The following is a 17684-nucleotide window of genomic DNA, read 5'->3' as shown; positions in this document are numbered from 1 at the left end:
TCCCCCTCCAAGGGGGAAGGGGAGCCCTGCGGCCCCCCACCTCTGCCCAGGCCAGAGTTAGAGACAGCATTTAGAGTGAGTGTTTGTAAGGGACGCGACTCACAGCACCTGAGGTAAGAGGAGAGAGGTAGGCTTTGCAGCCAAGCCCTCTCCCCCCTCCTTTCTGCAGTTAAGCTGTGGAAGGGGGCTTTTTTTCTCTTTCCCTCCACTCTAAGTGGAGGAGAGGCTCAGCATTGAAGCTGAGCCAAGAGATGAGCCAGAGGAGGCTCGGTGCTCGGGAGAAGAATTCCAGGTGAAATTGGAGATGGGCCAAGAGCTCGGGAGTTGCCCCACCAAAGCTGACCGGGGGCAGCCTAAAACTGACTCGGAGGATACTTGATAAGCTGAACTACACTGCAGCAGCCTATGAACCAAGGTATGAGACTGAGAAAGAGAGATCACACAGCAGACCAAGGAGAAAAGACTCAAAGCTATCTTCTTGGACTTCGTGAGGAGGAAAAACTTCCACAAACAGCTGGAGCTTGGTGAGGGGGGAGCATTCGGGTTCCCCGAACACTCCCACAAGGGAGAGACTGGTTACTTAGCAGCCTGAAAAGGCTTCTCCAAGACTAAAGTTAAAGGGAGGGGCTTAAAAGGACTGATAGAAATGTAATATATATATACAGTTGCCGTTAGTTTGTATAGTATTTATTTGTGTAAATAAATGTATATACTTCCCCCTTCCCCTATAGAAGCCTCTGGCCTGAAAGTTTCTCTCCGGTGTTGGGATAAATTGTGGGAAGGGGTGGGGGGAAGCCTGGAAATTGGATTTTGGATTTCTAATGTGGCTCAAACTGCCACACCATCCCTGGAAGTGTTCAAGGTCAGGTTGGACATAGCTTTGAGCAACCTGGTCGAGTGGAAGGTGTCCCTGCCATGACATGAGCACTGGAACTAGACAGTCTTTAAAGGTCCCTTCCAAACCAAGCTATTCTGTCTTTCTATGATTCTAGGAAAAACTACTGTGTGATACAGTTTTTAACATTACAGGAACTGAAAGTTGAAGGGAGACATCCTTTAAGGCAGAAATTAGGTCTCAAAACTTAATCAGTGCACTTTTAACATTCTTACTAAGAAAAACCCAAGCTGCTACTAGATAAAAAAATTAACCTATAAGAGTGAGTGTTAAAAGAAATACCTGATTTTTTTTTCAGGTTCACATATGATTACTCATGTCAATAACCCTCTTGGTTTTGCTTAAATACCAGGTACTATTATTCACAAATGCAAACACTTCTGATTTTTTACTCCAAATTCTAACTTTTAAGGTTAAATTGCACTTTATTTTAAATAGCTTATAGTAAAAGCATGGAAGAGTAAAAAACCTACCATTATGCCACCAACTATATGACACCATGTGTCAGAACTTGAGTTTTAGCTTACAATCACATTAAAGATATACAACATGCAATCATATTCAAGTTTACCCTCCTCTTTCCAAGTATAACTTAAATGTTCAACGGTATTTCTGATTTCTTCCTGGTTTATATTGCAATTTTTAGAATGCTATTTTGTGCTGAAAGGCCCAACTGGTGCTCAGGGGTTAACAGGAAAACATTTGACCCCTCAGAGGCATTCAGGTAGATTTCTTAAAAGAAGAATAGCAATTACTCACTGTCAGCTTTGACTTCATTAAATACAAAACTGACTATGTAAGGATTTAAGTTAAATAAAAGGCAGATTTCTACCCCTGAAGAGTAAGTTTTGGTTGCTAGTCCTGAAGAGCAAATTTTGGTTGCTAGTCAAACTTCTTCCCTGCTTCCCCCAGAAAAAAAAATCTGTGGAGGACAGCATTGCACAGATCACAAGAAAGGCAGGAGAATTCCTTTAGTGCGGAAAGTACCTGGACCGTTTATCTCAAAAAAACATGGGCCAGAGGCTTGTGAGCAACACGTAGGTAGAATATAATTAATCAGGACTGAAAACTAAGGTAGAATTCTTCTGCTTTCATTTTCCATCTCAGAACAGCAATGGGAAGAGATATCACTGCACTAGATGTCGTCATTGTACTCCCTGTACTTTGCTGTGGTAGCTTCCTCAAGATGAACTGCAGCACCACCCATTAAAGCAAATGCTGGGTACATTATGCCAGAGCAATCCACCTCGCACTCATAAAGGCATTTCATACGGCCTGCATCATAAAACCCTACCCTGCCTCTGTCACAGTCAAGGCAAATGCCCAAGCATGACGGCAGGGGAAGGATTCTGCTTGCTGGATCCTTGAGAGCAGCAGGTGTAGTGGGGATAAAGAACTTCTTCATGCCTAAAGTGACCAGTGTGCAAGGCTGTGATGAGTCAAAGAAGGCATCTTCACTCCCACTGTCATGACCACTGTCTTGCTCGTATCTGGAACAGAAAAACAACCATGTGCATTTGTCAAATTCCGAAGCAATGTGAACTGGAGAAAACATGTTTGTAAAAAAGGAAACACCACATGATCACCCACAAAAACCTCAAAGAATATCAGAGAATCATAGAATACCCTGAGTTTGAAGGGACCCACAAGGATCATCAAAGTCTGACTCCTGGCCCTGCCCAGGACAACCCCAATAATCAAATCACGTGCCTGAGAGCATTGTCCAAACACTTCTTGAACTCTGTCAGGCTTGGTGCTGTGACCACTTCCCTGGGGAGCCTGTTCCAGCGCCTGACCACCCTCTGGGTGAAGAACCTTATCCTAATATCCAGCCTAAACCTCCCAACACAGCATTATGCCATTCCCTTGGGTGCTGTCGCTGGTCACCAGGAAGAAAAGATTTGTACCTGTCCCTCTGCTTCCCCTCAGTCTCCTGTTCCCCAGGCTGAACAAGCCAAATGACCTCAGACGCTCCTCATACAGCTTCACTTCTAGACTCTTCAACATCATCATAGCACTCCTTTGGATGCTAACAGCTTAATGTTTTTTTTGTATTATGGTGCCCAAAACTGCACACAGAACTCGAGGTGACACCACAGCAGTGCAGAGCAGAGAGGGACAATCCCCTCCCTTAACCAGCTGGCGATGCTTTGCCTGATGCCCCCCAGGACACGGATGGCCCTCCTGGTTGCAGGGCACTGCTGACTCATATTCAACTTGTTGTTGATCAGGACCCCCAGGTCCCTTTCCATGGCACTGCTTTCCAGCATCTCATTCCCCAGTCTGTCCATGTATCCAGGGTTCTCCTATCCCAGGCTTAGAATTCAGCACGTCTTTCTTAACCTTCATAGGGTTGGTGATTGTCCAGTCCACTAATTCGTCGAGATCTCTCTGCAGGGCCTTTAAAGAGTAAACATCTTCTCCCAGTTTACTATTTACTTAATGTTCCTTTGAGTCCTGCATCCATTTGAGAAGATATTGAAGAGAACTGGGCCGAGGAGAGAGCCCTGTGGAACCTCACTAGTAACCAGTCACCAGGCTGATGCTACCCCATTCACGAAAACTCTTTGTGCCCAATCCATGAGCCAGTTGCTCACCCAACACACAATTTATTTATGCAGCAGTGCACTGGGTGTTTCATCCAGAAGGATCCTGGGAGAAGCAGTATCAAAAGCTTTACTGAAATACAAAGAGATTACAAATGGTTTCCCTTGGTCAGCTAGGTGGGTTACCTTTGTCATGAAAGGAAAGGACTTTCCCGTGCTGAACCTGTGCTAGCTGTGACTGATGACTGCACTGTCCTTCAGGTCTTGTTCAGTAATTCCCAGAATAATCCTCTCCATAATTTTAGCAGTCACTGAAGTGAGACTGACAGGCCTGTAGCTACTGGATTCATCCTTCCTGCCCTTCTCAAAAACCAGAACATTTAACAGCTTCCAGTTGACTGAGACCTCTAAAGACCATTGACATTAGCGAGATCTCACAATGACACCAACCCACTCAGTACCCTAAGGGTGAATCCCCTCAACCCTCACAGACTTACAGAGATTCAGGTGGAACAGAAAATCCTGCACAAGTTTGGGGTTGGCTGGGAGTTGATCATTCTCACAGTCACAGTCCTCAAGCTCTGGGACCCCTAGAGCCCATCACCCTGGTGTTGAAAACTGAGGTGAATAAAGCACTAAACACCTCTGCCTTGTCTATGCCCCTGTTAGTGAGGTGACCATCCCCATCTTGTAATGGGCCAATGTTATTTCTGACTGCCTTTGGCTACTAATTTTTTTTTTAAAAACCCTTATTTCATTGTCCCCCACAATATTGGCCAGTTTCAACTCCAACTGGACTTTGGCCACATGAATTTTCTCCCTACAGTAGCGAATGGCAGCTCTGTATTTCTCCCATGATGCCCAACCTTGCTTTCATTGGTCTTACTTTCTTTTTTTGCCTTAAGTCTAGAAGATCCCTGCTCAGCCAAGTCAGCCTTCTGCCTTGCCTGCTTGACTTCTGAAATTTTGGAATTGCCTGGTCCTGTGCCCTTAGCAGGTGGTGCTTAAAAAATGATCAGCATCTTCAATAGCATTTTCCCAGGGGACCTTACTCACTAGTTCCCTGAGCAGCCTGAAGTCTGTTCTCTTCCTGTCCAGAGTTGAAGCTTTGCTGGCACTTTTCCTCCTGACAACAGAGATTTTAAGCTCAATTACTTTGTGGTTGCTGTGGCCAAGACAGCCACCAATCACCAATTCATTCATGAGACTCTCACTGCTAAAAAAGAACAAATCAAGGAGGGCACCTTTCTTAGTCAGCTCCCTTAGTACCTGTACCATAAGGTTATCTATCATCCATGCGTTTTAGGAGTCTTCTGGACCTGTTTGTGCCAGCTGTGTGATGCTCCCTATTAACATCTGGCAAGGTGAAGTCCCCCATAAGGACAAGTGCAGTTGATGGGAGAGATGTCCCCTGGTTCCTTAAAGAATAATTCATCAGTGTCGTCATCTTTGCTGGGTGGCCTGTAGGAGACTCCCAGGACGACACCTACTTTGTTTGTCCCTTAATCCTTACACAGAGGTTCTCAATTGTGCCATCACCAGCTGCAAGCTCCATACATTCCAGCCCCTCCATTACACACAACGCCACCCCACTGCCTCGCCTGCCCTGCCTGTCCCTCCTGAAGAGCCTGCAACCATCCAAGGTGGCACACCAGTCATAGGACTCCTCCCACCAAGCATTGCTTACACCAGTGATACACACCTAAGCCAGGAAGGAAGACACATTTAGTAGGTGGAGAACACTCACTTGGGCCACTTCAAATAATAAACTCTAATAAGGACAAGACCACAAAAGGCTTTACTAAGGAGCGGATGTGTCTAAACGTAGTTTTGCTGGGCAATCATTAATGAACATACAGGTATAGTAAATTAGTTAACTTGAGAAGTGATTTAGCAAAAATGACTAATTCTTACAGATAAGATGATGTCCAGTGAGTTTTCCATATTGCTGCTATATTACAGTATCTTTAAAATTCACAACAAAAGATAGTGGCCTAATTAGTGGTTTAATTTTTGGGGCTTTTTTTTAAGTACTCTGTCTGAAGGCTTTTCTGGACCACTTCCCATATGGTTACTGGAGAAGGTCCTAGCCATATTTGCTCAGTCTACATGTTTTTCCCCCGACCTCTGTCCAAGAAAGACATACCAGAAAAGCATACATTTTTCAGTGCAGGCAATCCCTACCCAGGGATTCCAGGGGTTTCAGTTTCGGGGGCCTTGAGCGGCAGCTGGATATGCGTTGGCTAAAGTTTTGCAGATACATGTGTTGATAAGGGAAAAGAAATCAAGAAATCTGGATCTAATTTTTCACTTTGCAAAAATGCTCCAACTTTAATCTGCTCAAGATTGAGTTGACACACTTCCAGTGTGCTACATAGGTCGAAGCCAATATATTTGTTAAATTTCTGAAAAAGACTCCCCAGGAGATAGCCTCCCAGCCTGCAGTTCCTACACATATCCAGGCTTACTACAATGTAATTGAGAGATGGATATCTTTTTATTAGTTTGCCCACTGTACTTTGGCTTGTGCTTAGTACTGTAGCACTCCAGTACTGTATGTAAGCACACAGCCTGAGATAAGCCAGTGACTTGGAATCCACTGTGACGCAAGTTACTGCAAAAATATGCAAATATGCACAGTGAACATTGTACCTCTGAATGGCTGCCAAATCCAGTAAAGGGGATTCCCTAAGCGAATTAAGGCACTGATAATTAAGCATTGCTTCCAACTTACAACTTTCACTTTTTTTTTTTAACCTTCTTGCTTTAACTGACATACCTTTACATCTACAGGAATCTGACTTCTTTCCTAAAAAGAAACAAAATAGGACTCTGGATATCAGAACATCTTCCTGTTAACAGTAGGGATGAACAGGACAACCTGCTTATACCATGTTCTTCAAACCACTTTTCGCTGGTTAGGCTCACCTTGCATACTGAGACCAGACTTGGCCTTAATTTACTTTTTAAACAGCCATCTCCTTATATAGAGTATACATTAAGCAGAGTCTGTAATTTACCTTGGACTGGTCACGTCATGGGTACTGTGGAACAATTTCTGTATCTTGTTGCTAGGAACAACTCCCACTTTTACCAGGTATGAATAGGCTTCCACACGAAAGGCCCAGAAGTGCTTCCCTTTGGCAATCCCAGTGTCACCAATGATGTAATCCAGGGTTGTGTAGCATCCAACCTGCAAGCGCTCAGATCCCAGCAGTAAAGGAAATCCAGCCCTACTTTCCACAGAGGTTCTTCTTGGGTTCAGCTGGAGATGTTCACTGTTGTACCCACATTTGTCATCAAAAAGAAAACTGAAAACTGAAAAACAGTATCCCAAAAAAATTCTGCTTAGTTAACTATTTGGCCTTCTGTGCTTATAAACTACATTATAAGTCACACTGGCATTAGAATTTCTCACTTTTAAATGCTACCAGGAATGTCATGCAAGCAACCAGTCTCTGTATGTTACCTACTTAACTTTTAATAGTGTTTCTAAACATTTATGCAACTGGTAACCATGTAGTGGACATCTGGGAGCTACTGGAAAGTACTTACAGCTCTTAACACTGACAGACACAGAATCACCACATAAGAAAACCCAATACCTGGAGCTGGAGGTGTACGCAAAATAACTTCTCGGCTCCAAGGGCTACAGATGGACCCTTTATATCCTCGAACTCTAAAGGCATAGCTGCTGTCATCATCTAGATCAGACACTACTTTGCTCTTGCCACAAACTTCAGTCTTCTGCCATGTCACATTCTCCTCTTCTCTATTAAGCTTATGATACTCAAGAACATAGATGTCAGCTGAGTCTGTCTTCCCAGGGCATTCCCAACTGATCAGAGCTTGGTTGTACATTCTGCTCTGCTCTTCATTGATTTCTGGTATTTCCAGACCTGAAATAAATGAGAAAAAAACACTCAAATTTAGATATACTTTGTTTTAGAATTAACCATCCAACCCCTTTGTTGAGTGGTTATAGCCCTGTGTAAGGAGTGAATCTGGCTCACTCAGTTAAAGAGAGCAGATGAGGGTGGTTTTCTGTTCATGCACTTAAGTAAATCTCTTAATTTTTGTTTCTACTTTGAAAGGCTCAAGCCTTTATTTCTGGCAGCCAAAAAATAAATGTATTAAAACCTATTATTTTTTGTCATGCAATAAGAAGCTTCTAGGAAGACCGAGTACGATGTAACTACAATATTTTGGAAGCAAGTGTAAACTGGTACTGAATCCAATGGCATCTTAGCTTCCTTATGAAAGCTGAAGATAACACTGCTGCCAGGTAATGTTTTCAGGATTACAGACACAGAAGGGACAATGCAAGTCACATCACAAGACTGAGCTCTGCAACTGCTGCCCTGTGTAAGTTTTGCCTTTCCCCAGAGAAGCCCTTAAAGCCATAACTTGAGAAAGACTTGATGCCCTCAGAATTTACCATTGGAATGGAAGGACAAGTCACCAAGGATGTCTTCTTGCTTAGCAATGTCCACCACAAAGTCTTCAAAAGTAGTTTCAGCTGCTGGCCTAAAGGTCTTCAGAGATTCAGTAGCTTTTTGGATTCTGAAAGCAGAAGAGAGAAAAGGGAATTCAAGTAGGCATTCCTTAAAGTAAAAATGCTAGTTTGTGCTTAAAAAAAAGTTCCACTTTCAGTACTTACTGATGTCTCCCAGAAATTTTTGTCTCTCTAGACAGAATTCAAATGCAAAATTTAAAGGCCTTTTGTACCCACAGGTAATTGTTCAGGTGGGAAAGCATTTAAACAATTTGGAGCATTATGTTCAAAGAACAACATAGATGTGAAGGGCTAGTAAAGAACATAAATATCAAAGAGCTTAAAGCCAGAAGAAACCTGCTAGATTAACTTGCAACTACCTGATACAATCTCTGAGCAAAGGAATTTGTCAGGGAGCCGAACAGACTACCTTTCCACTGCAGTTCCACTGAACAGGCCTAGGCACTGTTGCAGGACAGATCAGCACTGTTGCAGGACAGAGTTCTTACTCTCCTGTGTGTTGTTTCCTAATGCACACTCTACTGTAGCAATTTTGACTGAACAGTACCAGGACCATTTCCTGAGTCTCTGAAGTGTAAGGTACTGTGTTCAGTACTTTGCTAGCAGGTGCCAAAAGAACACAACTGCACGGAAGTCCTGGAACAGTACATGTATCTCAAACACAATATATTTTAAGATACCTGACATGAAGTTGTTTTGCTGTTTGAACAAAACAAGAGGGATCAGTTTCTTTAAGCACTTCTTGAGCATATCCTACAAGGCCATTATTTTCCAGGAGCCCTTGATATTCTTCCACCTGCGTTTGCAATTTTCCCAGCCTTATATTCTTAGAAGTTTCAATTGCCCTAAGAGCTGCAGATTTCTTCTCTTCCAGAACATGATATAATTTCTCAAAGCTCTGAGATGCTTCTTGTTTAGCTCTTTCACTGTTGCACTAGGAGCAAACAAAAGACATTTCAGACAGATTTCACAGCACTGTGGCTCTGTACAGAAACATACTTAAGTTTGTTCAAGATATCATAGTGATCTAATCATCCATTTCACAGACAACACTAATGAGCTTTGTTATGCTCTTTAGCACTGAAAATGAGATCAGCACCGCACCCAAGCTAGTCAGCATTTACTGTCTTAACACAGAGAATGAAGAGCAGGAAGGTATTCCTCTGATTATGTCTTGAGTTCTACATTACATTTGTCAAAATAGCTCACGAAAAAGCACTTAAAAACAGGTCAGTCTCTGAAGTCCTCATGCACACAAGAGCTACGTGCTCTTCCACCTTCCCCAATAACTCTGAACTGAGGATCCAGCCGAGTTTCTCTCCCTCTGAACTGTAATGTCCTTTCTGACTACTGCCTTCAATAAAAGGAACTGCAAAGCACAGAGGCAATCTGTAATCAAGATACACAGGAGCTACTCCAACTTCTCTTTTGTGTTTTTCAGCTTGTGTGTGAGGTTCCAGCTGTGACTCTTCTGCAGGGAGATTTTGCCCTTAATTCTGACCTCCTCAAGGCAAACAGGCAGTCTAAATGGTCCAGCACCGTTAATACACAAGTGCCATAAGTCCAATGCACCTGCCTTTGGTTAAGGTATCAATTAAGCTTTGTTTTATTTAAATTTACAGAGGCACACAAAAATTACCTTTCCTCTGTATGGTTCCCTATTTCCCACACTGACAGGGTTAGGTCTCACCTCATTGCTAACACAATTTGTTCAGAAACTGCTTTACTACTTAACTGAAAAAACCCAAAGTTTGCAACACTTCACCAAAAACAGTTTTGAGTCCTTGCTGTGTCTCTAAGAGGCATCTCCAGACAACCTGCAAGCCACTCTTACCTCTGTTTCTTTCAGCAGCAAATCCAGCTGTGTGATGTGAGCTTTCACCTGGCTTTCCTTACTGATGAGGTATTCGATATCTTTTGAAAGCTTCTCCTGTTGAAATAAAACAGTAAGATGGTAGAATAAGGGTATCCATCACAAAGTGACAACCAGCACAGGCAGGTCATCAAGCTAGTGCTCAATTTACATAGCCACAAGGACAACAGCCTACAACCAGTTATGAGCAGCAACCCTGTGGAGAATTGCTTGGTGACCTGAGGTGACTGCACAGGGACAGCAGGACTGGGGACACAGCCTTGAAGGACAAGAGGTAACAGTGTCAGCAGGCTCATTCCTCTCCAGCCACCCAGGAGTCACCCTCTCTTAGGTTAGGAACATGAGGCTTCAGGACATTAATAAAACTTACAGAAAAGAGTTGTTAGTTATTAACTCATTTGTAGTAAAATCTGCTAGAAAAATGAGTGGATCAAATGACAGTATTATGAGAGTCTCTGTACTTCCTTAGCTGCAAGAGTTAGCAGTTGTACAGAAAAAGCCTTGCAAACTGCTGAGGAGGCCAAAGAGCACAAGGCAGGCTAGTCTGTTTTGTTTTTTTTTTCTCTCCTGTGAGCAAGGGAGGAAGAAAAGGAAAAGGAGGAAATAGGAGGAATCATCATTTATTAACAAAGCAGTGTTTGCAAGTTTTCCCTGTTGTGCTTTGTTTAGGAAATTAACAGCTATGCAACTTCAGAAACATTCAAGGTCCCAACAGATACTTCTGATGCAAACTTTTCAGAAGTGCTTCTGAAATATCAGCTACCCCAAGCTACCAGAATATTTATATTAAAAAAAATTGACTGCAAAGTATTAACTGCTTAAACTTTTTGCACTGTATGTACTGCTGTACAGTTGGCTAAGATTAGGTGAAAGCACTTGTAAGGATTTATGTTTCAAGCCTCACAGAAAACACAGTGTAGTTTCTAAGACATGAACTACGTTACGCTAATATGTACATTAACCAATGTTGCACAAGAGCATGCCTCAAGAGTAGTTCAGGGTCTCCTAAACACATGTCCTGGCTTCCAGCCAGAGGGAGTTTGCCCTTACACCAGAAGCTCAATACTCTTCCTCGTCTTAAAGCCAGGTCCAATGATATTTACTTTTACCTTAAGGGTTTTGTAGGCAGTGCTCATGGTTGTTACTCTATGGTTTGCGTGACATCCACCCAGTTTACAGAGATGACAAACAGGCCTTCTGCAGATTTCACAGTACATGTTTACCCTCTCCATTTCATGTTCTGGACACATCAAAATCTGTGGAGGGGGGGAAAAAGCAGAAAGAATACAGATTTACTTTATAAAACCGAGGTGCTCAACAAACCATCAAAGCAATTAACCCAAAGCAGCCTGAGATTTCATCAGTGGATTTTCTTTATAGTCAGTTTATCTTCCACGTATTATATTTGTCAATGTCACATAGTTTCACAAGGTTTACGTCTAAATATGTCTGTGTACCCAACATGCCATGTAGCCTCCATATGGCAACCAACCCTTTTGCTAATCTCTGCCCAAGTTGTTTGCATGCCTCCAGCTCCCTACACTCCTGATCAGAGATGTAAATGCAATGTATAACATACCCAGCCTGTCAAACAAACAAAAAACAAAAAAAACCCGAACAAAACAAAACAAAAAACCCAAACCAAACCAACCAACCAACCAAAAAAACAAACAAAACAAAACAACAAAAAAACCACACAAAAAAAACCTGAAAAAAGTTCATGCCAGCCTCTCTTGAAACAGCTCTGAACTGTTTCTTAAAGCAAGAGCTGACATAACACTGCAACAATTTACGATGATAAACCACATAGTCACTGGTCTTGGAGCAACAAAGTAAACCATCACCACCAGCCACAATTATTTTAAGACAAAAGGCTCCAGTGTTCCAATCTTTCTGTCTGACTCCAACTACAAGTTGTTCACACTGATGCTAATTCCAGGATCAGCTTAAACAGCATTGCAAAAAAACTGGTGTTCGCTAAAAATCATCTTTCAAAAACTGGACACATTGAAATAATTGCTCAAAGAGAAAAAATATGCCATTCAACTCCAAGTTCAAGCAACAGACAAAACCATATAAAAGGGGTGTGTACGTGTATTGGTTTAAAAAAAGAAACAATGCTTTGCCTCATTCCAGAGCACTACAAGGCAACACTTGGACCACCTATTCCGTAGAAGTTACCAAAGAATAGCTTTCGAGAAGTTTTTCAGTTTCAAGATGCCCATACACAGAAAGGACAGGAAAGGGCACAAAAATAGAAAACTGTGAGTAGCACAAATATAGACAAAACAAGCTAAACTGCAGACCGTCTCTGAAACCAACTTTCAAACCTCAAATGTTATCTTAGGGTATGGTGAAAAGCCCAAAGACACCAGTCTCACCAGTGCCTTGGTACATTGAGACTATCATTAAGCCAAATATGCAATAAGCAATCCTGTTTTCATTGACTACTGGATTTGGAAGGAAAAAGAAAAAAGAAAAAAAAAAAGAAAACTGCCAGGAAAATCAGTTGTGCAGGCAGACATCTCCAAAAACTACAGTCATTCAGTTAGTCTGTGGAAGTTATTTTTCCACAGCAGCGTATAACTACACCTAACAGAAAACATGTATTTTTATTCATCTCCTCAAATAAGCAAGAATTAAAGCCTGAGAGCTAGAGTCAGCAGAGGTCAGCAGACTACCTTGCCTAGTTCTCTCAAAACTCAAGAACAATCAGCCCAGTATGTTCTTCTCCCATCCACACCACACACACTGCAAAGTGCTCTCCAGTCTGCTGGTAAATTAAAGTGACAACTGTCAACATTGTTTGGGAAACCAACAACTACGCTTTCAGCTCAGGTCTTCAGAAAGCAGGGCAATGAAAAATGCACTTTTCTTTCTTTATATAAAACTCAAACATTCCTCAAAGAAGTCTCTATAGGAGCAAAGTAAAGATCAGTTTACTGATGTTGGGAAGCTTTTCCACAAAGCAGACCTATCTATAGTTGATTTACCTATACTATGTTTTTCTTCTTTCTTTCCCCCTGTTCTTCACATATACCTAAAAGAGCTAAACTTCACATGCACAGACATAGTCAATACATCCATGTCAGAACAATCTAAACCACTTCTTCCCCCTTTGCTCTGCTTTAACAAAATTCAACTACTGATTTTCAATCCCACATTCAGTCTGCATGTAGTGTAAGATCACCTGGTACCTTTAAGAATACCTAAGGATCACAAGATGCCTCTGGCATTTTCAAGTAGCAATGTTGCAGCTGTGAAGGTTTAGATACCATAGAAGCAAAGATTTTAAGGAGTTGTACAGCATTTTAAAGCAAGAGCTAGAAGACAGCATGGAAACTTTCACCTTTCTCATTTGTCCCATAAAGGGACATTTCATACAATGTATGTGCTAGCACATTTGAAAGCATATGAAGCTCCAGTCTCAGAAGGAAGGTACACTACGAAGTCAAGACCTTCTTACACACCGCACATTAATCGAATTTACTTAATTTAATCAAAATTAATCAGGACTCCTTGACCATCAGCATTTCTGTTATCTGTGGGACCTCCAGCAAGGTCACCAGCCAGAGGCACAAAGCATGTGCTGGGACATTAAGACCTATTGTGGTCCTTTGTTAGAGAGATGGTATCTGTGACAGTTTCTCCTGTTGTGCAACTTGAATTCAATAAGGCACTGCCATGTACTGCACTACACTTAGAAGGAGAAGCAAATGTAACAGCACTTTGCAATCACTCTGCTTCGAATGCAGCAACAGCAGCAGCAGTGTGTAAACTAGAAAATTTGCCATTACATTTTTCTCTTCTAGATGCTAGGAAGGAGAGAAAGAAGATACTTCAAGATGGATCAGGCACAAAGCATCCAAGGGGAATGTACCTTAAGGGGGCATGGAGGAGGTCAGGTGTTTTGGTTTTTTAAGTTTACCACGCATCCTCCCTATGGCAGTGCCATTTTAGATGCTCTTCTGCAACCCAAATTCTGTAAGATATGGTATACTTACCTTGGGTCTGAAGTTGGTGGTTGGTCCTACATATTCATGCTGGGCTTTCAGAGTTCCCCAAGGATGGTGTATTTTGAAACATTCATTGCAATAGCTTGCACTGCAGTCCATGCAGCTCTTTGTAGACTCTTGAGGTGGAGGTTTGCAGAAATCACACATAATAGCAATGGCTGCCCTGGCTGCCTGTCTGTACCTTTCCACAATGGTTTCCAAAGTAAAGTTGCGAAATAACCCATTGATGCCACGTTCTCCGAGGTCAATATCCCGCTGGCAACCCGGACAAGGAAACAGAGTCGATCTAGGAGTCAGTGAATTGCGTTTTCTGCCTGTGTAGACACCAAATTATAATTTAAAAGCAGCATAAACAGAACTGGTTTAGATTTTAAAAGACATACGGGTATGAACCAAACTACTGTAACACATTGTCCAAACTAGTACAACACCAATTCATATGCAGTCTGCCAAGCCAAAGAGAATACAATTACCATGACAAGGTAGTGTAATGTCTGACTCCAAGGGACATTACTCCTCGAAAATGTAATACTATGTTAAAATAAATTTAGCTGTTCCAATCCTATCTTCTTCATCTAGTTTTGGATGCACTTAAGTTGGAGTGTTTTGAAACACTAAACACAAAACATTGTGGAAGCCAGTTGGTTTTTAGGCTGACTGCCCATATAGAGAGCAACAGCTTTGTAGCATATTGAAGTGAAAGACGCTTATTCCCAGAGCAAAACTAGTTATTCCCAGAAAAATATAGCCAACTTTGAGCTCCCTGAAGTTTGCTTTGGCTTAGTCAAATTTATCTTGCTCATCCCAAGAGACATCATAAAAAGAAGGGAACAAGAAAACAGTATGACATGTCAGTCAAATCATTCTGTCACAAAATACAGAGGCTGACTTGATGCTTGTTAAAAGGCCTTATAAAGGATGGTTGCTAAATAAGCCCAGCACACTACAGAGGATCCTCAGGTATTTATGTCTGAGAGATTCCTCTACCCTGAACTGAGAAACCACAGATCTCCACTGCTACGCAGGGTACATCCATCTTTATTCATTTCAAAAGGAAAAGATGCCGAGCAGATGCACCCCTACCAAACAGCTACATCCAAATTTCTTCTCTCTCCAAAATAAAATCACAGGTTCAAGAAAAGCCACAGACCTAAGGAGCCTTTGGAGTCTGTCAGGGGGACAGCTCACACAGACTCAAAGGCTATTTACAAGGTAATGTTGTTGAGGTTATCAGACAGGGAGTGCATCCCATGTCTCACTCATGAATGCACAGGACGCAACTATCAGAAAGAATCCTTTATGTAATTTAGGAACAGGCTAAACCAGTCTTTAGGCTTAACTTGTATTCTTCCAGCTTCTCCATACGAAGAAACAAAAAACTCCATCTTCTGTAGCTGGTACATTGTTTTAAGACCCCTTTGAGATCACTGCATATTGGTTTAACTAACTGTTCTGGTTTCAGCTGGGTTAGAGACAACTTTCTTCTTAGTAGATGGTACAGTGCTGTGTTTCAGATTCAGTATGACAATAACGTTGCGAACACACTGATATTTCAGCTGTTGCTAAGTAGAGTTTGCCCTAATCAAGAAATTTTCATTTTATCATGCTCTACCAGTGAGCAGGTGCACAAGAAGCCAGGAGGGGAAACAGCCAGGACAGCTGACCCGAACTGGCCAAAGGGATATTCCGTACCATAGAACGTCGTGTCCAGTATATAGACTAGGGGGATTCAGCCAGGAGGGGTGGATTGCTGCTCTGAAACACGCTGGGCACCTGTCAGTGGATGAACAATTGCACTGTGCATCACTTGCTTCTCTTGGGTTTTATTGCTCTCTCTCATTACTAATTTTTTTTATTATTGTTACAGTCCAGTTATAATTAACTCTATTCCAGCTGAAACCAGGACACTAACAAATTTGTAAATGGAGGTATGACTTTAAGGTGAATTCTTAGTGTTGAAACAAGTTCTTCTTCTGAAAGGGAAATTTGTTCTCCACTGTATTTAGTCAGTATTTTCTCATTAGAAATGCTGATGTTTTATTTCTTTCTGAAGTGTCCTTTGATGTTACCCAAGACACTTGCCTTGTGCTGTTCTCCTGCTGATGTTTCACCTAACAATTCAAAACCTCCATTCCTATCATGCCCTCTCCAGTCTCTTCAAGAAAACACCAAACCAACACTCCCATAAGGAATTAGTTCCTTTAAGTATCTTTGAAATTTGACCCATGGTAGTTATGCATGATTGTCAGCTAAGAAGCCACAACCAGAGCATAAGTAAGTGTGTACTAACCGACAGTCTCAAACTCAGCTGGTCTCGTGCTTTCTGCAGGTTCTGAGCAGAACAACTAGACTGCATTACGTAACAGGATGGGTAACACGAGGCACAGGTGTATAACTGTCTTGCTAAGGGAAGCTGAGATTTTTTTCCTAATTTTATTTTTTTTTCAGTACTTACTTGAAGTGAATTAATTACCCAAACTGCACATCCTTCAGTACCTGTAAATTGGCATACACAGCAACACAGGCATGCAAGGCACAGTAACAGCAGTGAAACACAAACTGTATTTCCAATGTATGCTCCAAGCTAGCAGTGCACACAGGAACACAGAGAGAGATCTTCTACACAGACTTCTACAATGGCCTAAACAAAAAGATGACTTTGCATGCAGTGTCATGCAGAGAACAGCTACAAAAAAGGATCTGAAACTTTTGCTGAAACTAAGAAAATCATACATTGTTGTGGTACATATGCTATAGCAGAGAGCAAACAATGACTAAGCAAGATAACAAGAAAAAAAAAACAAACATGGTGCAGTGGTCAAGTTTAAAAATACAATCTGAAATTCATATTCATCTCTATGGAGACCTTTTATTCTGTCCATGCTGGACCAAAATGAGACTGCCATCATGAGCCATGCTCTGCAAAGACTGGTGACACTGCTTATGGAAAGCAATCCAGTATCAGGGAAGTCCCATGCACGTGTAGATGTCTCATCCCTTTTCACTGATAGCACTCTGAGGGTCTAAATTGGGGGGGGGTTCCTGTTTTAAATCCCCAAAGTTTACTTGCTAAGCTCCTTGGAGTGCTCTGGCACTTTAATACTCAAAAGAAAGGAAACATTCTCTTTCTGCCTAGCAAGTCTTAAAATATTATTATGCCTTAAGAATTAGTCTGCTTTCTGTTTAAAGGGTTTCTACACTCATATTTTTTTTAAAAAAAAAGCCTTGATTAAGTAATAAATTACTTTGAGCACTATCTTTCCTATCTGTCTTGTGCCCAATTTGCTAAAACGAAATTCTACTTATACACAAAAAAAAAAAACACCAAATAAACAAAAAACCACATGGAACAGAGCAGCACAACCCCTGGATCTTGTAGACATGTCAGATTTGAGCTCAGTGAAACTTAGGTCCTCCCCATATTCTCTTTTACACTTTGCCAATTCAGGTTGCAACAAAAAAAAATGTATTTTGTGATGCATTTTTGTAAAATATTAGGAATCATCACAAGAAATTTTCCACTGTGGTTTGTAAACAGATTGCTCCACTTGCAGTAAGTTGCTCAATCGGTAACAAAAAAATTATCACAACATATGCTCATGCTTAGACTGCAAACTCACAAATATTACCATATAGATTGCAAAGACCAAAGACTCAAGTCAAAGAGCAATCTTAAGTATGTCTTTTAAAGGCAATGTTCAAATGTCCTCTTCCCAAGGAATTGAAAGGTCCAAGCTGCAGTGAATGGTTAGCAAAGGGATAAGACATCTTAAAGATAAAATTGTGTTTTCCAAGTAAACAGTATTACCAGAATTCTATGGTTGTGGAAGACATGGAC

At 41.6% G+C, this 17684-nt stretch overlaps 1 protein-coding gene across 3 annotated transcripts in view; it reads right to left on the bottom strand.

The window, feature by feature from the left end:
- Positions 1-829: 829 nt before the first annotated feature.
- TRIM36 (tripartite motif containing 36) overlaps positions 830-17684 on the bottom strand; it is a 32075-nt gene continuing 15220 nt past the window's right edge. For all 3 annotated transcript variants that reach the window (XM_032676383.1, XM_032676385.1, XM_032676384.1), the window contains 8 exons: positions 13835-14160; positions 10940-11086; positions 9792-9887; positions 8638-8891; positions 7880-8004; positions 7047-7340; positions 6462-6759; positions 830-2385 (listed from right to left, as the gene is read on the bottom strand). In XM_032676383.1, coding sequence (XP_032532274.1) covers positions 2031-2385; positions 6462-6759; positions 7047-7340; positions 7880-8004; positions 8638-8891; positions 9792-9887; positions 10940-11086; positions 13835-14160 — 1895 coding nt within the window. In that variant the 3' untranslated portion in view covers positions 830-2030. The remainder of the gene's footprint in view (positions 2386-6461; positions 6760-7046; positions 7341-7879; positions 8005-8637; positions 8892-9791; positions 9888-10939; positions 11087-13834; positions 14161-17684) is intronic.

This window comes from Chiroxiphia lanceolata, chromosome Z (genome assembly GCF_009829145.1).
Source record: "Chiroxiphia lanceolata isolate bChiLan1 chromosome Z, bChiLan1.pri, whole genome shotgun sequence".
NCBI classification, from domain to species: domain Eukaryota; kingdom Metazoa; phylum Chordata; class Aves; order Passeriformes; family Pipridae; genus Chiroxiphia; species Chiroxiphia lanceolata.
This window is presented reverse-complemented; position numbering and strand designations above follow the sequence as displayed.